The sequence below is a fragment of the Peromyscus eremicus genome, chromosome 19 (genome assembly GCF_949786415.1).
Source record: "Peromyscus eremicus chromosome 19, PerEre_H2_v1, whole genome shotgun sequence".
Lineage (NCBI taxonomy): Eukaryota > Metazoa > Chordata > Mammalia > Rodentia > Cricetidae > Peromyscus > Peromyscus eremicus.
In genome coordinates, this window is record NC_081435.1 from 48770754 (window position 1) to 48790752 (window position 19999).

The following is a 19999-nucleotide window of genomic DNA, read 5'->3' on the forward strand; positions in this document are numbered from 1 at the left end:
TTACTCTGGCTTTAGTACCTGAAGGAAGCTCGGAGGTATTAGGAGAACCACCTAAAATCCAGAGCAACTTCTAAGAGGGAACACAGGAATGGGTCAGAAGTTGGCAGTCCACCTTGCCTGTTTGCTTCTGAAATCCCCTAGTGCCCAGGAGAATGGAAAAACAAAGCAGGCCCATCAGTAAATACCCAGCCCCGGTGTGTACCACAGGAGAAAAGCCCTTTCCCTCAGCTTTCTATGCTGAGAAATCCTGGGAACCAGGGCACGATTCTGGCCCATGGCCTATGCTATTACACTGTGTGACCACAGTCTTCTGAGCCTCAGTTTCCCCATCTAGACAGTGTGGGGAGTAGGGAGATCATTGTTTCCAGAAACATACCCTTTGAGATGCTCATAGGCATTCCGTGGAAGAATTCTCCACTCAAAAGCTGGGTTCACACCATCTAAAATGTACGCCTTTGCTTGCAGGAACAGTCAGCTCATTTAATGAGCCAGGCCATTCCAAATAGGGACTAGAATGCAATGTTCCTAAGAGTCTCAAGTTCGGGGTACCTTCAGAGGTGTGAGTCTAGACAGGGTCAGGGATCCTTCTGCTCGAGTCTTCGCTAGAGGCTCACAATGACTGATAGCCAGGTAAGAGCCTCCCCAGGGACTCAGAGCCAAGTCACTGACCAGATGGTTTCCTCCCTAAAGACTTTCCATCCCAGGCTGGAGAGATGGCTCAGAGGTTAGGAGCACTGGCTGTTCTTCCAGAGGTCCTGAGTTCAATTCCCAGCAACGACATGGTGGCTCACAACCATCTGTAGTGAGATCTGGCAGAACACTGTATCTTGTAATAAATAAACAAATCTTAAAAAAAAAAAAAGACTTTCCACCCAAAATAGGTAGAGACAGAGGAGGCTTCGTTGGGCCCTGGCCACAGGAGCATCATTAGGATCAAGATGATGTAAGGGAGGCTGGGGTGTGGCTCAGTGGTGGAGCATCTGTTCTCACACACCAGCCCTGGCTTTCATCCCTGGCAGAACAGAGATGAACCAAGTATCACCCAGCTGGAGATATCCGCTGTAGTGACAGGCCAGGCAGTGGATCCGGGGGCTGCCCTGAAATTACAGTGTTGGGTTGACTCCGTGACAGCCGTGTGACCATGACAGCAATCCTGTCTGTGGTTAAGCAATGGTGTCGGGGACAGCCTGGCATGACTGTGGGTGACGGTGACAGACAAAAATGAGAAAAGGTGTTTTAAGACTGAAATCAATAAACACTAGAGTGGCGGTTTTCTGCTGTGGCCTAGGACATGCCGTGGTGAGTGTGGCAGCAACTCCCAGGCTTAGCTGAGCTCCTTCCTCCCCTGGCCTCTCGTGGGCCTCTCCAGTTGTGAGAACCAGCCTTTGGGGACCCTCGGGCTTTTACAGGAACTCTAAGAGGGAGTTGGTGGCAGCCACCTGACATGACCCTTGTCACCAGGTTGCAAGGTAGGCCTGTCACCCAGAGACACGCTGCCCCTCTCAGGCCAGCTGACAGGAGGTCCCGGTAATGAGGCTCCTCTGATCCCCTCAGAGACGCTGCCCTTTCTACACTCACAGAGCAGTCCGATCTGTTTCCATGGCGACAAGAGTTCTAAGAGCAGGAGGCTGCCAACTGGTCCCCCACCCCCACCCCCAATCAGAAGGAAGCTTGCTCCTGTTCCAGGGCCAGGGGATGGGGGTCCCCCAAAGCTGAGCCAATCAGGAACCTACATGGAGGCCTAGCCTCAGCATCAGGTGAATCCCAGGAAGCTTTGGGGCTGGTCCAGAAGCAGCAGATAGCAGCAGATGAGTAAATGGGGCAGGGCCAGAACCTACCTGGCTGGCTTTCCACTCCCACCTGGTTGGGAGCTCCCGCTCCCCACTCTGGATCACGCGGGAACACACTTCGGAGCATGCACCCTGCACCCTCTCTTCTAGGGACCAAGAGATATGGGGTCCCCACCCCCAGGCATCAGGAGAAAGCACTAGGAGGGGCCGTACTGCCAAGCCTAGGGGGATCTTTTACCTTCTTGGAAAGACAAAAGGCATCGCTAATCCCACTTCACTGCAGGAAGCAGAGCTCCCCAGAGGAAAAGGAGGGGCCCAAGGTTAAATGGCAAGTCAAGGGCAGAGCACTCCTGAGACCAGATACCCACCCCAGCCCAGTCAGACTTGGCTCTGCCCACCCTTGGCTTTGCTCACAGATGCCCTCTTCTCTCTGAGACACGGGGCGGGGAGGGTGTCAGCACTGCTCTGCTTGTTCTAGGTAGCTTCTACTTCCAGGTAAGTCATGAAGTACTTCCTTCTATGCCTCAGTTGCCCTGTCTATAAAATGGGCTAGTGGGGTCTAGTGGATGGCTCAAGGAGAAGAGACTGGAGAAGTTCCAATGGGGGCACTCGTCAAGAGCTTTCCCACCACGTGGCTGTCTCTGTCATGTGTGGCTGTGACGGAGAGGGACAGGGGTTCTTGTGGGAAGGAGAGAGAGAGAGAGAGAGAGGGAGAACCCTGTGGGAGAATGGGACAAACCCAATAGAATCCAAGAGTCCACAGACTGCTTCAAGAAGTGACTCCCGTCAGCCAATAGAAAAGACCCAACTACCCCAGTGTTTCCAGGTCTGGGAGCATAAGGACAGAAAGCTTGAATGAAGAAGGTGTGTGTGTGTGTGTGTGTGTGTGTGTGTGTGTGTGTGTGTGTGTGAACAGCAGCCAGCCCCTGTGAAGTCTTCTCCCAGTTCGCAGCAGCATCTCCACACCTCACACAGCCCAGTGGGTGAGGGGTTGTTTTCTCCACACCGGAGATGGCTGGCTGGAGAATTGGACTTGACCAGTCCCCACCAAGTGGCAGCTTCAGAAACAATACTCAGGAGTTCTGTGACTAGTAGGGCTGACACTTCAAAGCTTGCCACCAGAAAACTTACCTCAGTGTCCTCCCCCCCTCCCCCACAAACAACTAGGAGGTCCAGCGTGGCAAGGTAGGGAGATCGAGGTCTCCCCGACATCTCTACTGCTACCCCACCTCCCATTCTTAGGTTCCCAGACCCCACCCTTGCCGGGAAGAGGGATTCAACCCTAACCAGGGACTGCCTGGGGTCTCCGCGGGGGGCAGGGGGGCGCGGGGGGGAGAAAGGGTGTCTCAGCAGGAAAGGGAAGGCTGGAGTGAGAAGGGACAAGGGAGGCAGCAGAGGGGCCCGGCCCCCAGGGCCCAAGTCCTTAGGACTGAAGTGGGTCCGCTGGAGGCTGACAGAGGCCCTTGGGTATAGAGTGCCCAGGAGAGGCCAGGGCGAGATCCCAGCCCCAGCAGAGTCCAGCTCAATATTGACATATAAGCTTCTAACACCCCCACCTTGTCAGGCCCTGATAGAACAGATGGAGTACCCGAAAGGGGTGGGGGGTATCTGACCCCAACTACCCATCGGCGCTCCCCTGGGGCTGCAGACACCTGTTTGCAGGTCGGGGCACGGGGAATCTGGACCCTAGCACTACACCCCGACCCACCAGGGGAGATCGTGACCCCGCCCCTCCCCGTAATCCAGTTTGGGAGGAGGTTCTCTAGCCCTGAGCAGGGAGGGCATCCCTTTGGCCCATCGATCCTCCCAGCCTCGCTCAGGTGCGCTCCGCCCCCGTGCCCTACCTTGCGGAGGTGAGCTCCCTGGAGCTTCTTCATCTTGGCGAGCGGGCGCTGGCGCTGGCAGGAGCGCGCGGAGAGCCGGCGAGGCGGGCGCCGAGCGCTGGTCCTCCCGCTGCGCCTTTGCCCCCGCGGCTCCCGCGCACGGGCTGGGGAGGGCGCAGGCGCTGCGGTGAGGCCGCTGCGGGCGTGGGGCGCTGCGAACGCCCTGCCTCTCCCTGCTCAGCGCCCTACGCTGGGGAGACACCCAGACAGATCCGATGACGGACAGACGGCGGCGGGGGGATGCGCGCGCCCCCGCACGCAGAGATGCGGATTGGAGCGGGCCGAGCGGGTGGGGAGGGGGGTACGTGACAGAAACCATCGGCCGCAGCTACGGTCTCCTGCGTGACCTTGGGCAAGTGACTGCCTTCTCTGGGCCTCCCTTTCATTAGTTGGGTGAGGACAGACGCAGGCAGATTGCTCCTGAAGACTAATTTTCATGTATGGGGTTCCAGCACCCGACTACATCTTCTTTGCTGATGACCTTAAGTTCGTTTTGTTTTTTTTTTTTTCTTCTGGGTAACCTCTTTACCTTATGTTACTTTACTGGGGTGTAAGGAATTCACGGAGGCCAAACAGAAAACAGCCAGCATGGAGCTGCCACCCAGTAGGCACTCAACTAACGCGTGTTACTGACTGTTGCTTGTTCACTCAGCCATCAGCCAATCGTCCACTAGTCTATCAGTACTACTCCAGTACCTTAAAATGATCCTGGACCACATCTCGTTTTCTGAGCCTAGAGAGGCTGGTGTTGGTCTTCCCATTTCACGGATGAGGAAACTAAAGGACAGTTAAGTTAGTTACACACTCAAGGTCACATAGTGTATGACATCAACCACAGAGTCGGGCTTCACAGACGTCCCATGGACATAGTGGCCCTCAGTACGACTCCTTTTCTTGGGATGAAAGTGCAATGGGGAGGATTTGGGGGAGGAGAAGGGACAGGCAAGTGTCACCCTGTTGTAGTAGCTTGTGATGGAATTATAAACCAAGTTCCTGTCTACCAGCACCAAGGCCTCAGGGCCACACATTTTATCTGCGACAAGGGCCACCAACCAGCAGGTATCTGGCTGAGCTCTCCCGGCGCCTGGGCATCTTGTGAGCCTTCTGCTAGGATGGGGAAACGGTAGCTGGAGTAACTGAGCAACCAGTGCACTAGTTTGCAGGGATGAGCCTCTGTGGGAAACCAGACATGGCAAATCCGTGCCCTCCAAAGGTGCCCGCTTCAGACAGTCACCATCCACATGCTTGCTGTCTACAGCAAAGGGAGGCCTTCAGGGGGCGGCAGGATAAGGTCTGCTCTGACCTCTGGGGTTTGAGCAAGGGAGGGCTCCAGAGTTCCTGAGCTGGGTGGAGTTCCTCCCCATCCTCTGAGCCACTCCTACCGGAGTCTAGCCAGTCAAGGCTTCCCTGACTTAGGAGGAAGGAGCTTCCCTCAGCTGCTTCCGCCCCTAGGAGCCTCAGGAGGCCAAGATGGGCAAAGGGCATTTCCTGAGCCCTGATGTATTATGATGGATGCTCATGTCCAGCATTCGATTATTAATTCTTCCCAACAGCCCCAGAAGGCAAGTAAGTGTAGATCAAATTTTATGCACAAGGAAACTTTCTCAGAAGAAGGATGCCATGTGCCCAAGAGCTCAGAGAATCTCCCGGCTTTGGGAATAAGCCTGGAGGGCCCATGGCCCTGCCTGGGGAGGAGCAGAGGCCTGGGTCTCAGGAAGGAGGCTTATGCAGGTCTCCCTCCTTCCTCCTACTCTGCCTTTGACACTGGAAACTGTCAGGCCTTTGGAAGGTCCAGAGGACCCTGGGAACAGGGCCTAGGGTAAGGCAGCTGACTCTGGATCCCAGGAGATTGGCCCCTGCATAGGAGCAACCGGTTGAGGGTTGGGGGCAAGACTGAAACTTAGCCTTCCTTAAGCAAGTACGATGACCACTGAGCTTTGGTGACAGTCACTGAGGGTATGGTCTGCAGGTGGGCTGGGTCCATACTTTCCAGATGGGGAAACTGAGGCCTAGAGAGGGAAGGACTTGCAAAAACTGCTCAGTTAGGGTGGGGCAGAGCTACACCTGGAATATCGGATGTGAGCCCACCCAGGCTACACTTCCTGATCACCTCTCTGCCCGCATCCCCCTGTTGCCAGCCTTGGGTGGGAAAAAAGCAAAACGCTAAGATTTCTGGCAAAGGTTGCCCACGTCAGTCATTCTGAGCCCTGAAGCCCCAACTTTGCAATCACACAATAACCAAGGGTCCAGTGACCAGATATGCTTGACTATTATTCCCTGTCTCCCATCCTAAGGGGCTTGGATGCTGGCACTCCTTAAATCCTCTCCCTCTCCCCTTTCCTTCCCCGCCCCTTCCTTTCCGTGTCTCCAGGTCTCACCACAAGCCTGAAGTGTAATGGAGATGTGTGCTGATTTAAGGAGAGCGTTAGATGGAAATGTACTTCCTTTATAATATAGGGAGATATTTTTAAATGCATATAAATAAACATTTTTAATTTGCTTCAATGTTCAGATTTTGTCACTGTCGCGCGCGCGCGCATGTGTTTTGTTACAGGAGGAGTGTGGAGACTGTGAAAAGTGAGGCTCCAGACTGCCAGTCCATCTGGTTCAGTGAGGAGGATGCCCTTCTAGAACAGCCCAGCAGGCCGGGATTGCCCTCCAGGGCCACTCTGGTGGGCTGCCAGTCTGTGTCGTCTCCCCATCCCAGAGCCAGACCTCCTCCAAGTTTCTGCTGTCACAGCCCCTCAGCGGCTGGAGCCCACCTCTCCCGAGGCACTGAGCTTCCAACCTGGAGTCTCTCTCTAGAATGTTCTGGGGGGCCTGATAGCTCACACCACACTTTTGGCAATTGATAGTGGCTTAGGAAGGGGGTTCTCAGTGAGGATGGACCCAAGGAAACTATATACAAAACAGTGCTGCTGTGTTCCGTTCTCATTTGCTAGTGCTCTTGACCAAGTTTTGTGCCTTAGGGGGCCAGCCCAAGCCAGGCCTACTATTGGATCCTAGATCCCCAGCAGCAGCTCAGACCTGTCACCCAGCAGAAGGGCATGTACGGCTCCCCTCTACAAAACAGCGTCTGCTGTCCCTAGAGGATACCTGGGATACCTCCATCTCTGGGATGGTTGTAGGGTCTGATGCAACCTGAGGAGGTCCCTTTCCTCAGTAACTGCTACACGCCTCAACCTCTCCCGGAACTTTTTTTTTTTTCCTGGATAGGGTGTCAGGTAGTCCAGCCTGGCCTTGAACTTACATGTAGCCAAGGATGACTTTGAATTTTTGATCTTCCTGCCTCCACCAATCAAGTGCTGGGATTACAGGCATGTGCCACCAGACCCAGTTCTTCCGCAGTCCTGGAGGCTGAACCCAGGGCTTTGTGCATCTCTACCATCTAAGCTATATCCCCAGCCCTCCAATGGGATGCTTTTAGGTGACAGGAAGATGCTTGTAAACATATACAGGCATCTCTTCCTCGTGGAGTTCAAATGCCAATGGACAGGTGCTCAGCACCCAACCTCCTGAGTCCCCATATGAGTGACTACTGCAGCCCCACTGCCTGCTGGGTAGAGGTCTTCTAGAGCAGGACCTCATCTCTTCATGCCAACTGACCTCAGGGCTATGGTAGTTGGCACTGCAGCCAGACATGCAAGTATCTCAAGTGGGGTGCAAAGCATGGGCTGGACCTATCCTCCTCAGTCCCAAGAATAGCTACTCTAGCTCCCTTTGACAGACCAGGGGACCCAGAGGCTAAACACCTTAGCTCCCAACTCTCATAACCTGGAGGCGGTCACATTGGAGCTCAGTGTATTACACTTGACTGTCATACTTAACTCCAAAACCTGATGCTCCCCTCAGTCAGGAAAAGGGTATGACTCTTCAGCCAAGTTTCCAGAACTCCCAAGTGTGTGTGTGTGTGTGTGTGTGTGTGTGTGTGTGTGTGTGTGTGGTGTCACAAGTGCTGATGTCAGTGTCCTGGGTTTGAAGCCTGAGGAACACTGGCAGAGCATTAGCTGATGCCTGTAATCCCAGCATTCCGGAGGCTGAGGTAAGATCACCATGCTTTCAAGGCCAGGCTAGATTATATGGTGAGTTTCAGGCCGGCCTGGCCAGTGGATGGCTCAGCAGGTAAAAGCTTTTGCTGAGTAAATTCCATTTACACCCAAAACAATTGGACCAGAGCAGGAAATGGAGGCCCAGAGAGGGGAAGTAGTTACCCTAGGGTCATGCGGATCAGAAAGCCACCAGCCTCTCCTTACTCCATTCTTCTGGTGCCACCTGGTTCCTGTGGCTCAGACGTCAACTGCTACAGAGAGGCCCTGCTATCTATCTCCCCAGTGGCCAGCAGGCAAGAAGAGGCTGGTGTGCTGGGGCTGGGAACACCTGTGCACTCTTATCCCAGGCCCAGGAGCAAAGGGCGGCAGGCTGAACACACTTTTATGACCTAGCCACCTCCCAGAACAGTAAACAGAGGGGCAAGCAGCTGGCACCAGAGCCCTCTGGGCAGACAAGGTCCTAGGTAGCTGACTTCTGCCCACCTCTGGGAAGAAGGTGAGAACAATCTCTCCTCCCAGAAGCTTGAAACACACTCTAAGTTCCCACTGTTGCTGTTCTTTCCCTTCTGGATCGGACCATCACATATAAGTCTTAGTTCAAGCACCGCCTTCTCCAGGAAGCCTTCTAGGCCTCCTGATGAGCCAGGGGCTGGCTCTGCACTCCATCTCCACACATGCTGGTTCTTGCCATGTCCAGAGCGAAGTTCTGACTGGCCCTTCCCTTCTTAGGTTAACCGTACTATGTGTGTGGCACTCTTCCCCCTGGGCCAGGCACTTCCGGGGGCGGGGTGGGGGAGGCTGCATGCTTCCCAGGCCCTGCCATGCCTCGTACATAGTGTGCAATCTGAATGATAATGCTGAAAGAGAAGGCCGAACTGAAAGCGCCAGGAGGACGGGAAGGCTGATGGGTAGAGAGTCTGGAGCCACTGCTCACACAGACTGGCATTCCTTCCGCCTCAGGCCTGCCTTGGCAGGGTCCTGTTTGATCGGCCATGTTTGAAAGGTGACTTTGTTGGAGGAATTACAGAACGGAAGGGAGACACACAATCATGAGGGAAGGATGATGGTGATTAAACTTTTTTAAAAATTCCTTTAATGCTATGTAGGATTTTTTTTTTATAAATTGTTTAAAAAGGAAAAACTTATTCCTGAACCTGCATCCAAGAGATTCCACTCTACTTAACCCCTGTGCAGCTGTGAGTTCCCCAGGGTCTGGGGGCTCCCTAGGTGTGATGGACTGCCTTGGGGAGGTAGGTAGTAGACTCTGAGTCTATCCTGAGAAACTTCTCTTCCATCCACAGGCCTTCCTGCAGTGCTAGGGAGGGGACAAGTTCTATCTCAAGAGCAGTGACCAATTACCCAACCTTTACCTCAGGGCTTTGTGACCACCTCCAGGCTGGGGAGGGACAGAGCATGGGAGCATGGGGAGATGGAGAGCTAGGGCAGGTGGAGATGAGGCTGCAGGAGGAGACGGGTGGGACTGACATCATCCTGACGCCTCACATGTGAGTCTAGACCCATGTGTACCATCGTCTCTCCACAATGACTCCTCTCCAGGGCCAGTCTGGTCCATGCAGCAGCCTCCCACCTCACTATGGAGCCCCTGGAGGAGGGGGAGGTGGAGCCTCAGCCTTGTCTTGACAGCTTGTTGAGCGAGCCCTCTGGATCTTGAGGTGTCTTCAAGTGACTGAGACCTCTTCGCTGCGGCTCCCCATCACCGCATGGCCTGGGACACAGGAGCTGGAAGAGGTCCCTTGTCCAGGAGGCTCATCGCATAACCCAGGCAAGGGAGGCAGGGAGTTGGCAAGCGACTTGTCCTAGGTAGGCAATCTGTCCACAGTGACCCCAAAGGTCAGCAGCAGGGTTGGAACTCAGAACCGGCTTCTTGGGCTCCCGCAAAGCCGGGTGCCCAGCATTCCAGTCCCTAGATCCCTGGGCCCCAGGCTGGAAGGGTCTAGGGTAGAAACTCCTCTTTAACAGGCACTGGGGAGGGGGTACCCAGAAGGCCTGCACTGGTGGAGCACAGACTACCCAGGGGTGGCCCTGATGGTGTGGGGTTGTCGTCCAAGGGCAGGGGCAGCTGTGAGGGAGGCATCGGCGGCGGCGGCGGCGGCGGGGGCTGCTGCTGCTTCTTCTTGTTGACTTTGCGCTCCTTGGCCCGACGGTTCTGGAACCAGATTTTTACCTGTGGGATTGCACAGACTTTATGGGGCAAGTTGGGTCCGGGGAGGTGGTCTCCACGGTCCACTTCCTGCTCCAGCCACCAGACCTCGGGGACTAAAACACATTCTCCCTGTGCCCTAGACACCTCTTTCTGTAACCTCCTTCTTCCCCTTTCCAAGGCGCCATGACTCCAGAGCCCCTGTGTCCTGTGACTACCCCTTAGCACTTGGGTCTGAATAGCACTGAATAGCACCTACTGCCCCCTGTAGCCTCTGTGTGTGTGTGTGTGTGCGCGTGTGTGTGTGTGTGTGTGTGTGTGTGTGTGTGTGTGTGTGCGCATGCACATGTAGCCATGTTGGGCTTGGTTGCCAGTATGGCAGTGGTCCAGTGTGTGGTGCTGTGCCAGTCGTCAGGACACAGCCTCTCTGTCCACTTTTTGTGAGCCCTGCTACTCGGGCCGAGGTGGAGGACCTACGTACCTGCCGCTCTGTGAGCCCCAAGTTAACAGCCAACTCTGACTTGCGCCGGATGGTGATGTAGCGGCTGTAGTGAAACTCCTTTTCCAGCTCCAGGCGCTGGTGGTCTGTGTAGACCACGCGGTACTTGTCCTTGGTCCGAGTCTTACCTGAGGAGCAGGAAGGGCAATAGGGGAGGTGAGTGCCACGGAATGCCCAGAGAGGCTCAGGAGTCCCCGGGCAGGGAGCTGATCACTGGGATGCCACTCGAGGCTAGCTACGTCAGCTGTGAAAAGTGAGGCTTCTGGAGATCCCCAACTGTTCGCTCAGAAGGCCTCAGTGCTGTGTGGTAACAAACTCTCCAGGTGGTTTTGACTCAAGGGTCCCCAGAGTGTGAGTCTGAACACCGCTGTCATGAAGGGGACCCCTGGCTGGTGAGGGTGGACTGGGGCTAAAGGGGGTTGCCAGACACTCCTCCCTCATGCACAGGGAAGACCATAGTGGAAGAAAAACAGGATTTGGAAGTACCCTGAGCTGGGGGGGGGGGTGTCCCCAATATTCTACCGACTGCTAGCCCAAAGACTGAAAGGCCCAGGGCTGCTGGTGGACCCTAGGGTCTGCTGGGTACCCAGAAGGACATTCAGGACACCAAGCCCTGCTCTAGGGTTGCACCAGGAGCCAGGGGCTGATCTACCTGAGCTGTCCACACACCCTCCTAAGTGCAGGCCCAGAGATGCAGTGACTCAGCTCATTCATTCCACTAAACAAACCAAGTCCCTGCCTCAAGCTACACACTGGGGTGGGCAGAGAAAAAAAAAAAAAAGAAAAGTCCATGCTTGGATGCTCGGGGAAGGAGGCAGACAAAAAGAAAATAAAAATGGAAAGCACTGGCTTTGTTCACTGGCAATTATTTTGAGGAAAAGAAAGAAGACAGGGAGCCTAAGAATGTGGCGGTGGTGGCAGGAAGGCGGGGGAATTTCAAACAGAGTGGTGTTGGCTGAGTAAGGGGGCAGTGGTATCCATAGTCCCTGCTGCTCGGTTGGGTCACTCGAATCTAGTAATTCTAGACCAGCCTGGGTGACATAGTGGGACCCTGTTAAAAAAAAGAAAAGAAAAAGTCAAACATTCAACACAATGGCTCTTGGAGCCTAACCGAGAGAGAAAGAGCATGCGGGCTTCCTAGAGAAACAGAATCTGGCGGAGTGAACGTGGAGTGCAAAGGCCTCGAGGTGGAGACCTGTCTGAGGTTGAGTGAGGGAGCTGGTGGGACAAGGAGCAGAGAGGGGACCGAGCAGATGTCAGGGAAAGGGCTTAGGTTTCACTGTCTGGAATGGGAGCCACAGCAAAGCTCTAAGCAGAGGGGACATGCTGTCTGTTGCAGGCTTCCATGTTTTTCTGATGGCGGTGTGGAGAGCAGACTAAGGGCAGGAATAAGAGGGGCAGGAAGGACTGCCATGACCCAGGACAAGAGGGCGGTGACTTGGCTTCTAGGTGGTGATGCCTGGGCCAAAAGCTGGGCTTAAGGGCCATCTGAGGTTATTAACATCAGGGTTGTCTTTGGAGAGCGTTACTCTATGGGGCCTGGATGAGCACCAGCTTTCTCTGTAAGACGCTGAACACATGGTTAAACTAGAAGGTGCATGCTGACAGCAGGCATGCACACACCAGGGCGTGACCAATCCTGGGATAACCCTGGATCTCCCCTGCCACCCACGTGCCCACCAACAGCCTGGCCTCTGCCACCCTGCTCTGGGCCCTGGCTAAGCCTGTCCCCCCATGCCCTTGCACTAAAGACCTGCATCTGGCCCGCCTCCACCCATCCATCCCACACGACTTGGCAGGACAGACCTGGGCTCTTCTCCAGCCAAGTGGTTCTGTGAGGGAATGGGAGACAACAGCTGTTCCTCGGCGGCTTCTCCCTGGGTTTTCTGCCGGAGCAGCGGAACCACACTGGCCACTTCCGTATGTACTAAACTCACAGTACCACCTGACAGCAGAGACATAGCACAGGACGGCCTGCAGTCCTGTGCCAGGCATGGTTAGAGGAGGGGCTGAGGGAGAGGCTGCTGAGGCCTTGGCTCCAGATGGGGCTCCTCCTTGACCTAGAAAAGTCAATCTTGGCTCAGAAACAGCTCTGCCTGAGGCTACCACCACCACAGCCTAGCTGGGCTCTGAACCCACAGCCCACTGGGATCACTAGCTAGAGCCAGAAGGAGTCCTGGGATTTCTGTCCCCTGCCAGCTTCAGATGAAGAGACCATGGTTTGAGGTAGTCATGTGGCAGCTGGAGGTCTAAATAAGAGGCCTGTGAGTTCTTCCAGGCCTGTCCAATTGCAGCTGTGGGCCACAAGTGTTCCACGATAGCTATGAAGGCAGGCCTACACATTACCACTTAGATGACCACTTAACAAAATAATGTCAAAGGTTGGATACTCCTGCTAGATCTAGTCCAATCTCCCTGCAGAGTCAGAGTCACAAGAGACAAGAGGGTACACATGTGCTAATGCCATGTCCTCTAGTCTAGAGCCTTCTCTGCTGCCTCCAACTCACAATTCCCCATCTCGCCATTCTTAGGTACCACTGAGCTGCCCAATATCCTAAGTGTTGGCAACAGAAACTCACAGAGCAGACCATGCCTCAATGTCCATTCCCTGGAATGGAGAAGGGTCAGACAATGGCAAGGGCAGACTGGAAAGCCTCGGACTGGGACTTTTAGATGCTAAGACTACTCCTATCAATCTCCAAGAGGTGAGGCTGAGCAGCAGATGGGGCTCTGCTTGCAAGAGCCCAGGCCCAGTCATGAAGGCAGCTAGCTGTTCTCTTAGTACCTCGCTCGCTCGTTCACCTTCTCTGTCTCTCCCCACTCCCTGCCCCTGTGCCCTTGTGGTGAACAGTAGGGACCCACAACTCATTTACAGCTGGGAGCCAGGGCACAGAAAGCTGCTCTCACTGAGGCCATCACCCTGGTGATGATATGAACCAAGATCTCCAGATTGGGGACCAGACAGGGACAGGGTGTTGGATGCACTGCAGCACCTCTGTCCCTGCCAGGGTCAGTGGAACCCTAGTCCATAGCCCTGGAGAGGGGTTGATAGGATTAGGAACATACCAGCCAACTTCTTTATCTAGCCCAGCTGCTTAAAGAGTACAGATTGATTGCTAAGAAAACATCCAACCATGATGAACAAAATGTTCGAGTCCCTGTATAGCCCAGAAACTGGGGACTCCTACACATTGTCCAGAGTGAGCACTAACTGGAGCACCTTCCTAGGCACCAACTAAGCATCACGTAGCCTGGCTTTACAGAGCTTTGGGCCATAAGTTCCACTCCTAGGAAATAACCTCACAGAGAACTGCCCACAGCAGTGAATGTCACTAATAGCACAAGACTAAAACAATGTCCATGTCTATGAGTAGGGATCTGGTGAACTAAGATACAGAACACCCATGGAGAGGAGCAGTAAGCAACTGTTAAGACGTGTGTAAGGGAGCAAGGCATGGGATACTGTAGGAAAAGCCTGCTACCAGGCTGGGGAGATGGCTCAGTGGGGAAACTGATCGCTACACAAGCATGAGGAACGGAGTTCAGATCCCTGGAACCCATGTAAAAGCCAGTTATGGTGGCTCCCTCCCCTGTAATCCCACTTTTAGGGGTGGAGGTTGGAGACTAGAGAATCGCCGGGGGGCTCACTGGACAGACAGTCTAGCTGAAGTGGTGAGCTCCGGATTCAGTGGGAAACCCTGCTTCAAAAAATAAGGTGGAGCCCAACCACAGAAGCTCCCTCCTCCAGGAAGGCAGCTGGAGGTGAGAAGCCATAGAAAGGAGAGTGAGTTTAGAGGACTTCCAGTTTTTTTTGTTTTTTGTTTTTTTTTTTTTAAAGATTTATTTATTTATTATGTATACAGCATGTATGCCTGCAGGCCAGAAGAGGGCACCAGATCTCGTTATAGATGGTTGTGAGCCACCATGTGGTTGCTGGGAATTGAACTCAGGACCTCTGGAAGAGCAGTCAGTGCTCTTAACCTCTGAGCCATCTCTCCAGCCCCTAGAGGACTTCCAGTTTTACTGTGTCCGGATGGCCATTGCATTATCTGTGTGTGTGTGTGTGTGTGTGTGTGTGTGTGTCACTGGAGGGTGACTCCAGGGCTTCAGCCATCATAGACAAGCATTCAACCCTGAGGACATATTCCCTCAGCTCTTTTTGTACTTTTTAAACTTTGAGATAGAGTTTCTTAGGCAAACCCCGGATTCACTTTGTAGCCCAGGCAATTTCTGAAGTTATAAGTGTCCTGCCTCAGCCCCTTGTGGGTAGGGTTACAGGCCTGCCTCACCACGCCTGGGTTTTTAATTTTTATTTTATTATTTATTTATTTATATTTATTTATTTTGGTTTTTTTCAAGACAGGATTTCTTTGTGTAGCTTTGCTCCTTGCCTGGGTCTTGCTCTGTAGACCAGGCTGGCCTTGAACTCACAAAGATCCACCTGGCTCTGCCTCCCGAGTGCTGGGATTAAAGGCGTGCGCCACCACCGCCCGGCTGTTTACTTATTTTAAAGATAGGGTCTCTGGCCCAAGCTAGCCTTGAACCCATGATGCAGCTGAGGGTGACTTTTAACTCCTTATCCTCCTGCCTGTACCTCCAAGTACTAGGATTACAGGTGCAACACAACATCTGGATTATGCAGCGCTGGGAACTGAACCCGGGGTTTTGTGCATGCTAAGACAGCACTCTGTTGAGCTACACACCAGCCCAGCTCCTGAACTCTATTTTTTAAAAATCAGCTTTATTTATTCTGTGAGAACTTCATACATATATAATGGATTTTGACCATATCCACCCCTATGCCCTCCTCCAGCTGCCCTGGGTGCTCTCTTCTCCTTCCCAACTTCATCTGCCCCCCCCCTCCCTGCTCTTCATCTTCCTTCCCCTCTAACCCAGAATCCACTTGGTGCTGTTTGCATGTGCATAGGGGTGGGGTCATCTGCCGGAGCATGGGCAACCTACCAGTGGCCACACCAAAGGAAAATGACTCCTTTTCCCAGCAGACATCAAGTGCCAACAGCTCCTCAGCCAGGGGTGGGGCCTTGGGAGCCCCTCCCCATCCTTGGAAACGGTATTTTCAGTGACAGTCGGGAGCCCTGGGTTCCAGTGGCAGCCCTGGACAGAACTCAAGCCTGTATCCTCCCTGTTAACCTTTTGTGCACACCTGTGCCCCACCACCGCCCCCCCCCCAACCCCGAGAAAAAGGGCAATGTGGTGCATAAGAGGAACAGGGCAGGGAGGAGGCCAAGGTGAATGATTTACAGATCTCTGCGACACTGGGGTTAAGGGGGAAGTCCAGGCTCCGGGAACAGGTGTCTGATGAGGGGCCGGCCACTCTCACACACAGAATGAGTAATTTCTGGGCAAGATGCCAGTGAGAATGGGTAAGGGGAGAGGGTGCAGATTTTCAGGGTCCAGCACAGTGGGAAGAGCCTCGGCTCACTCACCTAAATGGCAGGCTCGCCCTCTGCTCTGGTTCTGTCCTATGCAGAATGTCTCATTCCTGTAGCACTCCCACTCCGTGGGAGGCATGAATGGGACTCCACATCTCTGAAGCACGAGCAGTTTAAGGTCCAGGGAAGCCACAGGCAGATGGCTCCCAGTGCCTGGCCCTTAACCTCAGTATGCCCAGTGAGCTGTCCAGAAAATCCTGGTCCCCAAATTTGGAGTGGGTGGGGCTGACACTGGTTCCTGGGGTTTGTGACTTGGCTAGCTTTCCAGGTGTTCCTGGTATGTGGTTGTTTGAACAAGCAGACCTCTAGGGATGTGCAGGCCGCCTACATGCCAGGGTGGCTAGGGATCATCTCCCTACCTCTCTGGGTCCCATATTTGTAATATGGAGATAACCATTAAGGATAGTCACCTTGGCCATGGGCCAAGCAGTTTGTATATGTATGTGCCTGAACAACCTGTGAGATAGTGTAACATATCTCCTTTTATTGTCCCCTCCCCAAGACAGAGTTTCTCTGTGTAACAGCCCTGGCTGTCCTGGAACTCGATTTGTAGATCAAGCTGGCCTTGAACTCTCAGAGATCTGCCTGCCTGTGCTTCCGGAGTGCTGGGATTAAAGGCGTGCACCACCACACCTAGCTGTGTATCCCATTTTTACACACAAGAAACAGGCTCAGTGAGGCTTATATACCAAATGGTGGGATTTGAGACCGTCCAGGATGGGGGAGATGGATGGTTCAGGGAAGGTGCTTACTGATGGCCTGAATTCCATACCTAGAACCCACAAGGCCCAGATAAACAAAAGTAATTAAACATGTTTAAAAAGCCAGGTCTGTTTGTCCTCAGAAACATACCAGAGCCGGGCTTGGAGGCACAAACCTTTTTTCCCTTGAATTGGGAGGCAGAGGCAGGCGAATCTCTGGGTTCAAGGCCAGCCTGTTCTACAGAGTGAGTTCCAGGCCAGCCAGGGCTCCACAGAGAAATCCTGTCTCAAAACAAACAAACAAACAAAAACAAAACAAAAAAGGAAAGAAGGAAGGAAGGAAGGGAGGGAGGTAGAGATAGAGAAACACTCTAGAAGCTGTCACACAGTGGATGGTTTTTCACAGTCCTCTCTAGGTTTGAGACGTACAGGGTTTCACGTGGGATGAGGAGGGCTCCTTGTGCAATGCCTGGGATATAGCAGGTACACACAGAGAGGGACAGAGCCCACTCTTTGCCAGTAGTGTTGGGGTACCCCCTGTAGGGATGGATGCCAGGAAATGGGGCTGTGTCCTGCGTTTGTAAGGTCCCTTCCAACTTGAAAGCAGGAGGCTCCCAGTGTTTGTTGATTCTTAGACTGTGTTTGTTATTATAGCTGAAAGGACTCTAAGGCTGATTTCCCAGTTTTGGAGTCTAGACACCAGGCCTGGCCAGCTGGAAGACAAGGACAGAGTTGTGGTGGCCTGTATTGGGGCCCTCATCCAGCCCAGGACAGACAAGGAAGACTTGGCTTCTGCTCCAAGACAGAGTGACTCCCAGAAAATCAAGTGATCTCTGGGTCACACTTGCTTCTGGGTTTGTGGCTCCTAGGGCTGACTAAATGACTATCAAGACATGGGCCTCAAGTCTAGCCCCAGACCCTCTCTGATCTCTCACTGCGTGGGGTACCTCAAATGGCTGTACATTGAGATGCCATCTGCACCCAGCATGTATACACACACACACACACACACACACACACACACACACACACACACACACAGGCAAACACATGTGTGTATGGGATTTTGTTAAAAATACCTATTGTTAGGTTCTACTCAGGTCTGGGTCTCCACTTCACTATCATTTTTTTGGAGGGCGGGCCGTGAGAGTGGTACTGAGGACCAAGCCAGGTCTGCCTCTCAGCTACACCTCAGCCCTCTCACCTTTAACAAGCTCCAGCTGGAGTGTTTTTAAACAAGTCCCTCATCTGTGGGTCTCAGTCTCTCCTAATGAGGGGTGGGTGTCAGCACCAAGGTATGGAACCCAGAACTTCATGTACGCTAGGGATGTGCTTTTCCACTGAACTATGACCCCAGACTACAGGTTCTCAAGTTCTAGGCAATTCACTGGGTAGTGGGTGAGCAGTGAGGGGGTAGTGTTTACCCACCACCCAATACACGCATAGGGAGAGCACACCCACACATCCTCCAGCCCAGTAGAGCAGAGGCAATCGCCTGCCTGCCTATGTCTGTGGCGCCTGCTGGAGGATGCTTAGGGAAAGGAAGACATTGGATCCCTCTTCAAGATGGAGATGAGAGAACAAGCCCAGAAAGGTCACTGGGTCATGTGATGAGGACAGCCACAGAGCCAAGGAACGGAAAAGAAGGAAAGAAAGATAGAGGGGGTTCAAAGGTATTTGGAGGAGCAGCTTCCCTGCCAGCCCAGGCATCTGGGCACCATCAGCCAATGCCTTTCCCAGGCCCTGTGGAACACCAAAGAACAGGTTCAGGCTTGGGTGATTCGTGTTAGCAATGCCCCTGACTCTTGCTTGGTAGGACCCCTTCTCCATTGTGTGCCTCCACATCCCCATCTCCTAAGGAAGAGCTGGACCGTGTTGCGTCCTTTAAAAAGAGACAAGACCAGGATGAGCATCTTTTGTACAGAAAAGATGTGTGAGGAGAAAGAATTCCAAGTATGCTGAGCATACAAATAACTCTAATATAAGACCAGATTAACATAAGAGGATTGGAAAAAAGTGACAGGGTATGAGCATCCCTGTGGTGGGAGCACTCTAAGGATCTAAACCTAGCACCAGGGCAGAGAGCTGGGAGGTGGCTCAGTCTATATCCTTAGTTGGAAGGACCACAGATTTCCTGGGTCCCCTCCCTGCCCAGCACACAAAATAAACGTAAAAACAGTTTGTAAAGGGCAAAGGGCTGTGGATCCAAAAAAGCAGAACTGAACTATTTGCAGAAGCGGATGCTGGCGTGCTCCCTTGGGGACCGGAGGAATGTTGCCTGATGGGAAGTCACATGTCAAAGAACACCCTGGAGTGCGGAGATCTGATTAGGCCATCAGTTGCCATGAAGTCTCAATTTGGGCCTGTTTCCCTAACTGTCTCACCTGTGGCAGGGGCTCAGAAGGAGCAGAAGCCTTGGCCATCCTCAGGATAGTGGAGGCCATTCTGGAGTCACAGGGCTTCCTGCTGAGCCCACAATTCATCCTTTAGGCTGAGGGGTAACTACAGACTATTATGTTATGGCTCCTCACTCAGGCCCTGGAGGAAGGATGAGGTTGGGTTAAGCACAGTCAACTCTGAGGAAGCTTCATGAGGAAATCAGTAGCCTAGGGGAAGGCTCTCCTGAACCAGCCCTTCTTCCTAGTCAGAGTCATCTATCACAGCTACACCCTGTGGCTCTGAGGCCACCTGTGCATCATTAGCTTCCTCAAGGCCCACAACCAGCCCTGGGTTTTGTGAGGTGGCAAAAAGGAACTGTAGAGTCTTGGGCTAAAGAGATGGCTCAGAAGTTGAGAGCATCGGCTACTCTTCCAGAGGGCTGGGTTCGATTCCCAGCACCCACATGGTGGCTCACAACCATGTGTAATTCTAGTTCCAGGGCATCTGAGGCCCTCTTCTGGTCTCCACAGGCACACACGTGGGGTATAAACACAGGCAAAACATTCATACACATAAAATAAGAGAATAATTTGTAAAAAGTTTAGAGTTAGGTGGCCCTGAAAGTTGGCCTGGGCTAGTGATATGTCCCCAGGTAAACCACTAAAGCCCTTTTGTTTTCTTTGTCACATTAACCAGATTTCAAGTGCTCAGCTGCTGTATGTACTGTTGGCTGGCCGCTGGGGAGTCCAGATCTGGTGCATTTCCACAGTGACAGGAAATTCTATAGTTCTCTGCCCACCAGGGACCAGGAACCAAGCTGCCTAGCTCACCTAACTACACTAGCTGCAGCTCCTGCCACCCATTCTCACTCTCCCAAAGTTATTCTACAAGGACCCTCAGTCCAGAGCGTAACTCCATCCCCTCAGCTGATGGCTCAGCCTCCAAAGCAGCCCTTCCTGCCTGTGGCTACTGTGTCCTTCTCTTTGCTCAGCCTCAAGGCCAATCAAGAAGGCTACCACTCTAGGGTCAGTGATACTGCATTCGAAGAGGGTTGAGCACACGCGCTGAATGCCTGGGAGACACC

The 19999-nt window shown here is 53.3% G+C and overlaps 1 protein-coding gene across 1 annotated transcript in view; it reads right to left on the reverse strand.

Moving 5' to 3' along the window:
- Positions 1-9508: 9508 nt before the first annotated feature.
- Positions 9509-19999, reverse strand: part of Cdx1 (caudal type homeobox 1) — a 14492-nt gene continuing 4001 nt past the window's right edge. Inside the window, exons 2-3 of the mRNA XM_059246664.1 lie at positions 10365-10510; positions 9509-9907 (exon numbers count right to left, since the gene is read on the reverse strand). Of these exons, the coding sequence (XP_059102647.1) occupies positions 9677-9907; positions 10365-10510 (377 nt within the window). The 3' untranslated portion in view covers positions 9509-9676. The remainder of the gene's footprint in view (positions 9908-10364; positions 10511-19999) is intronic.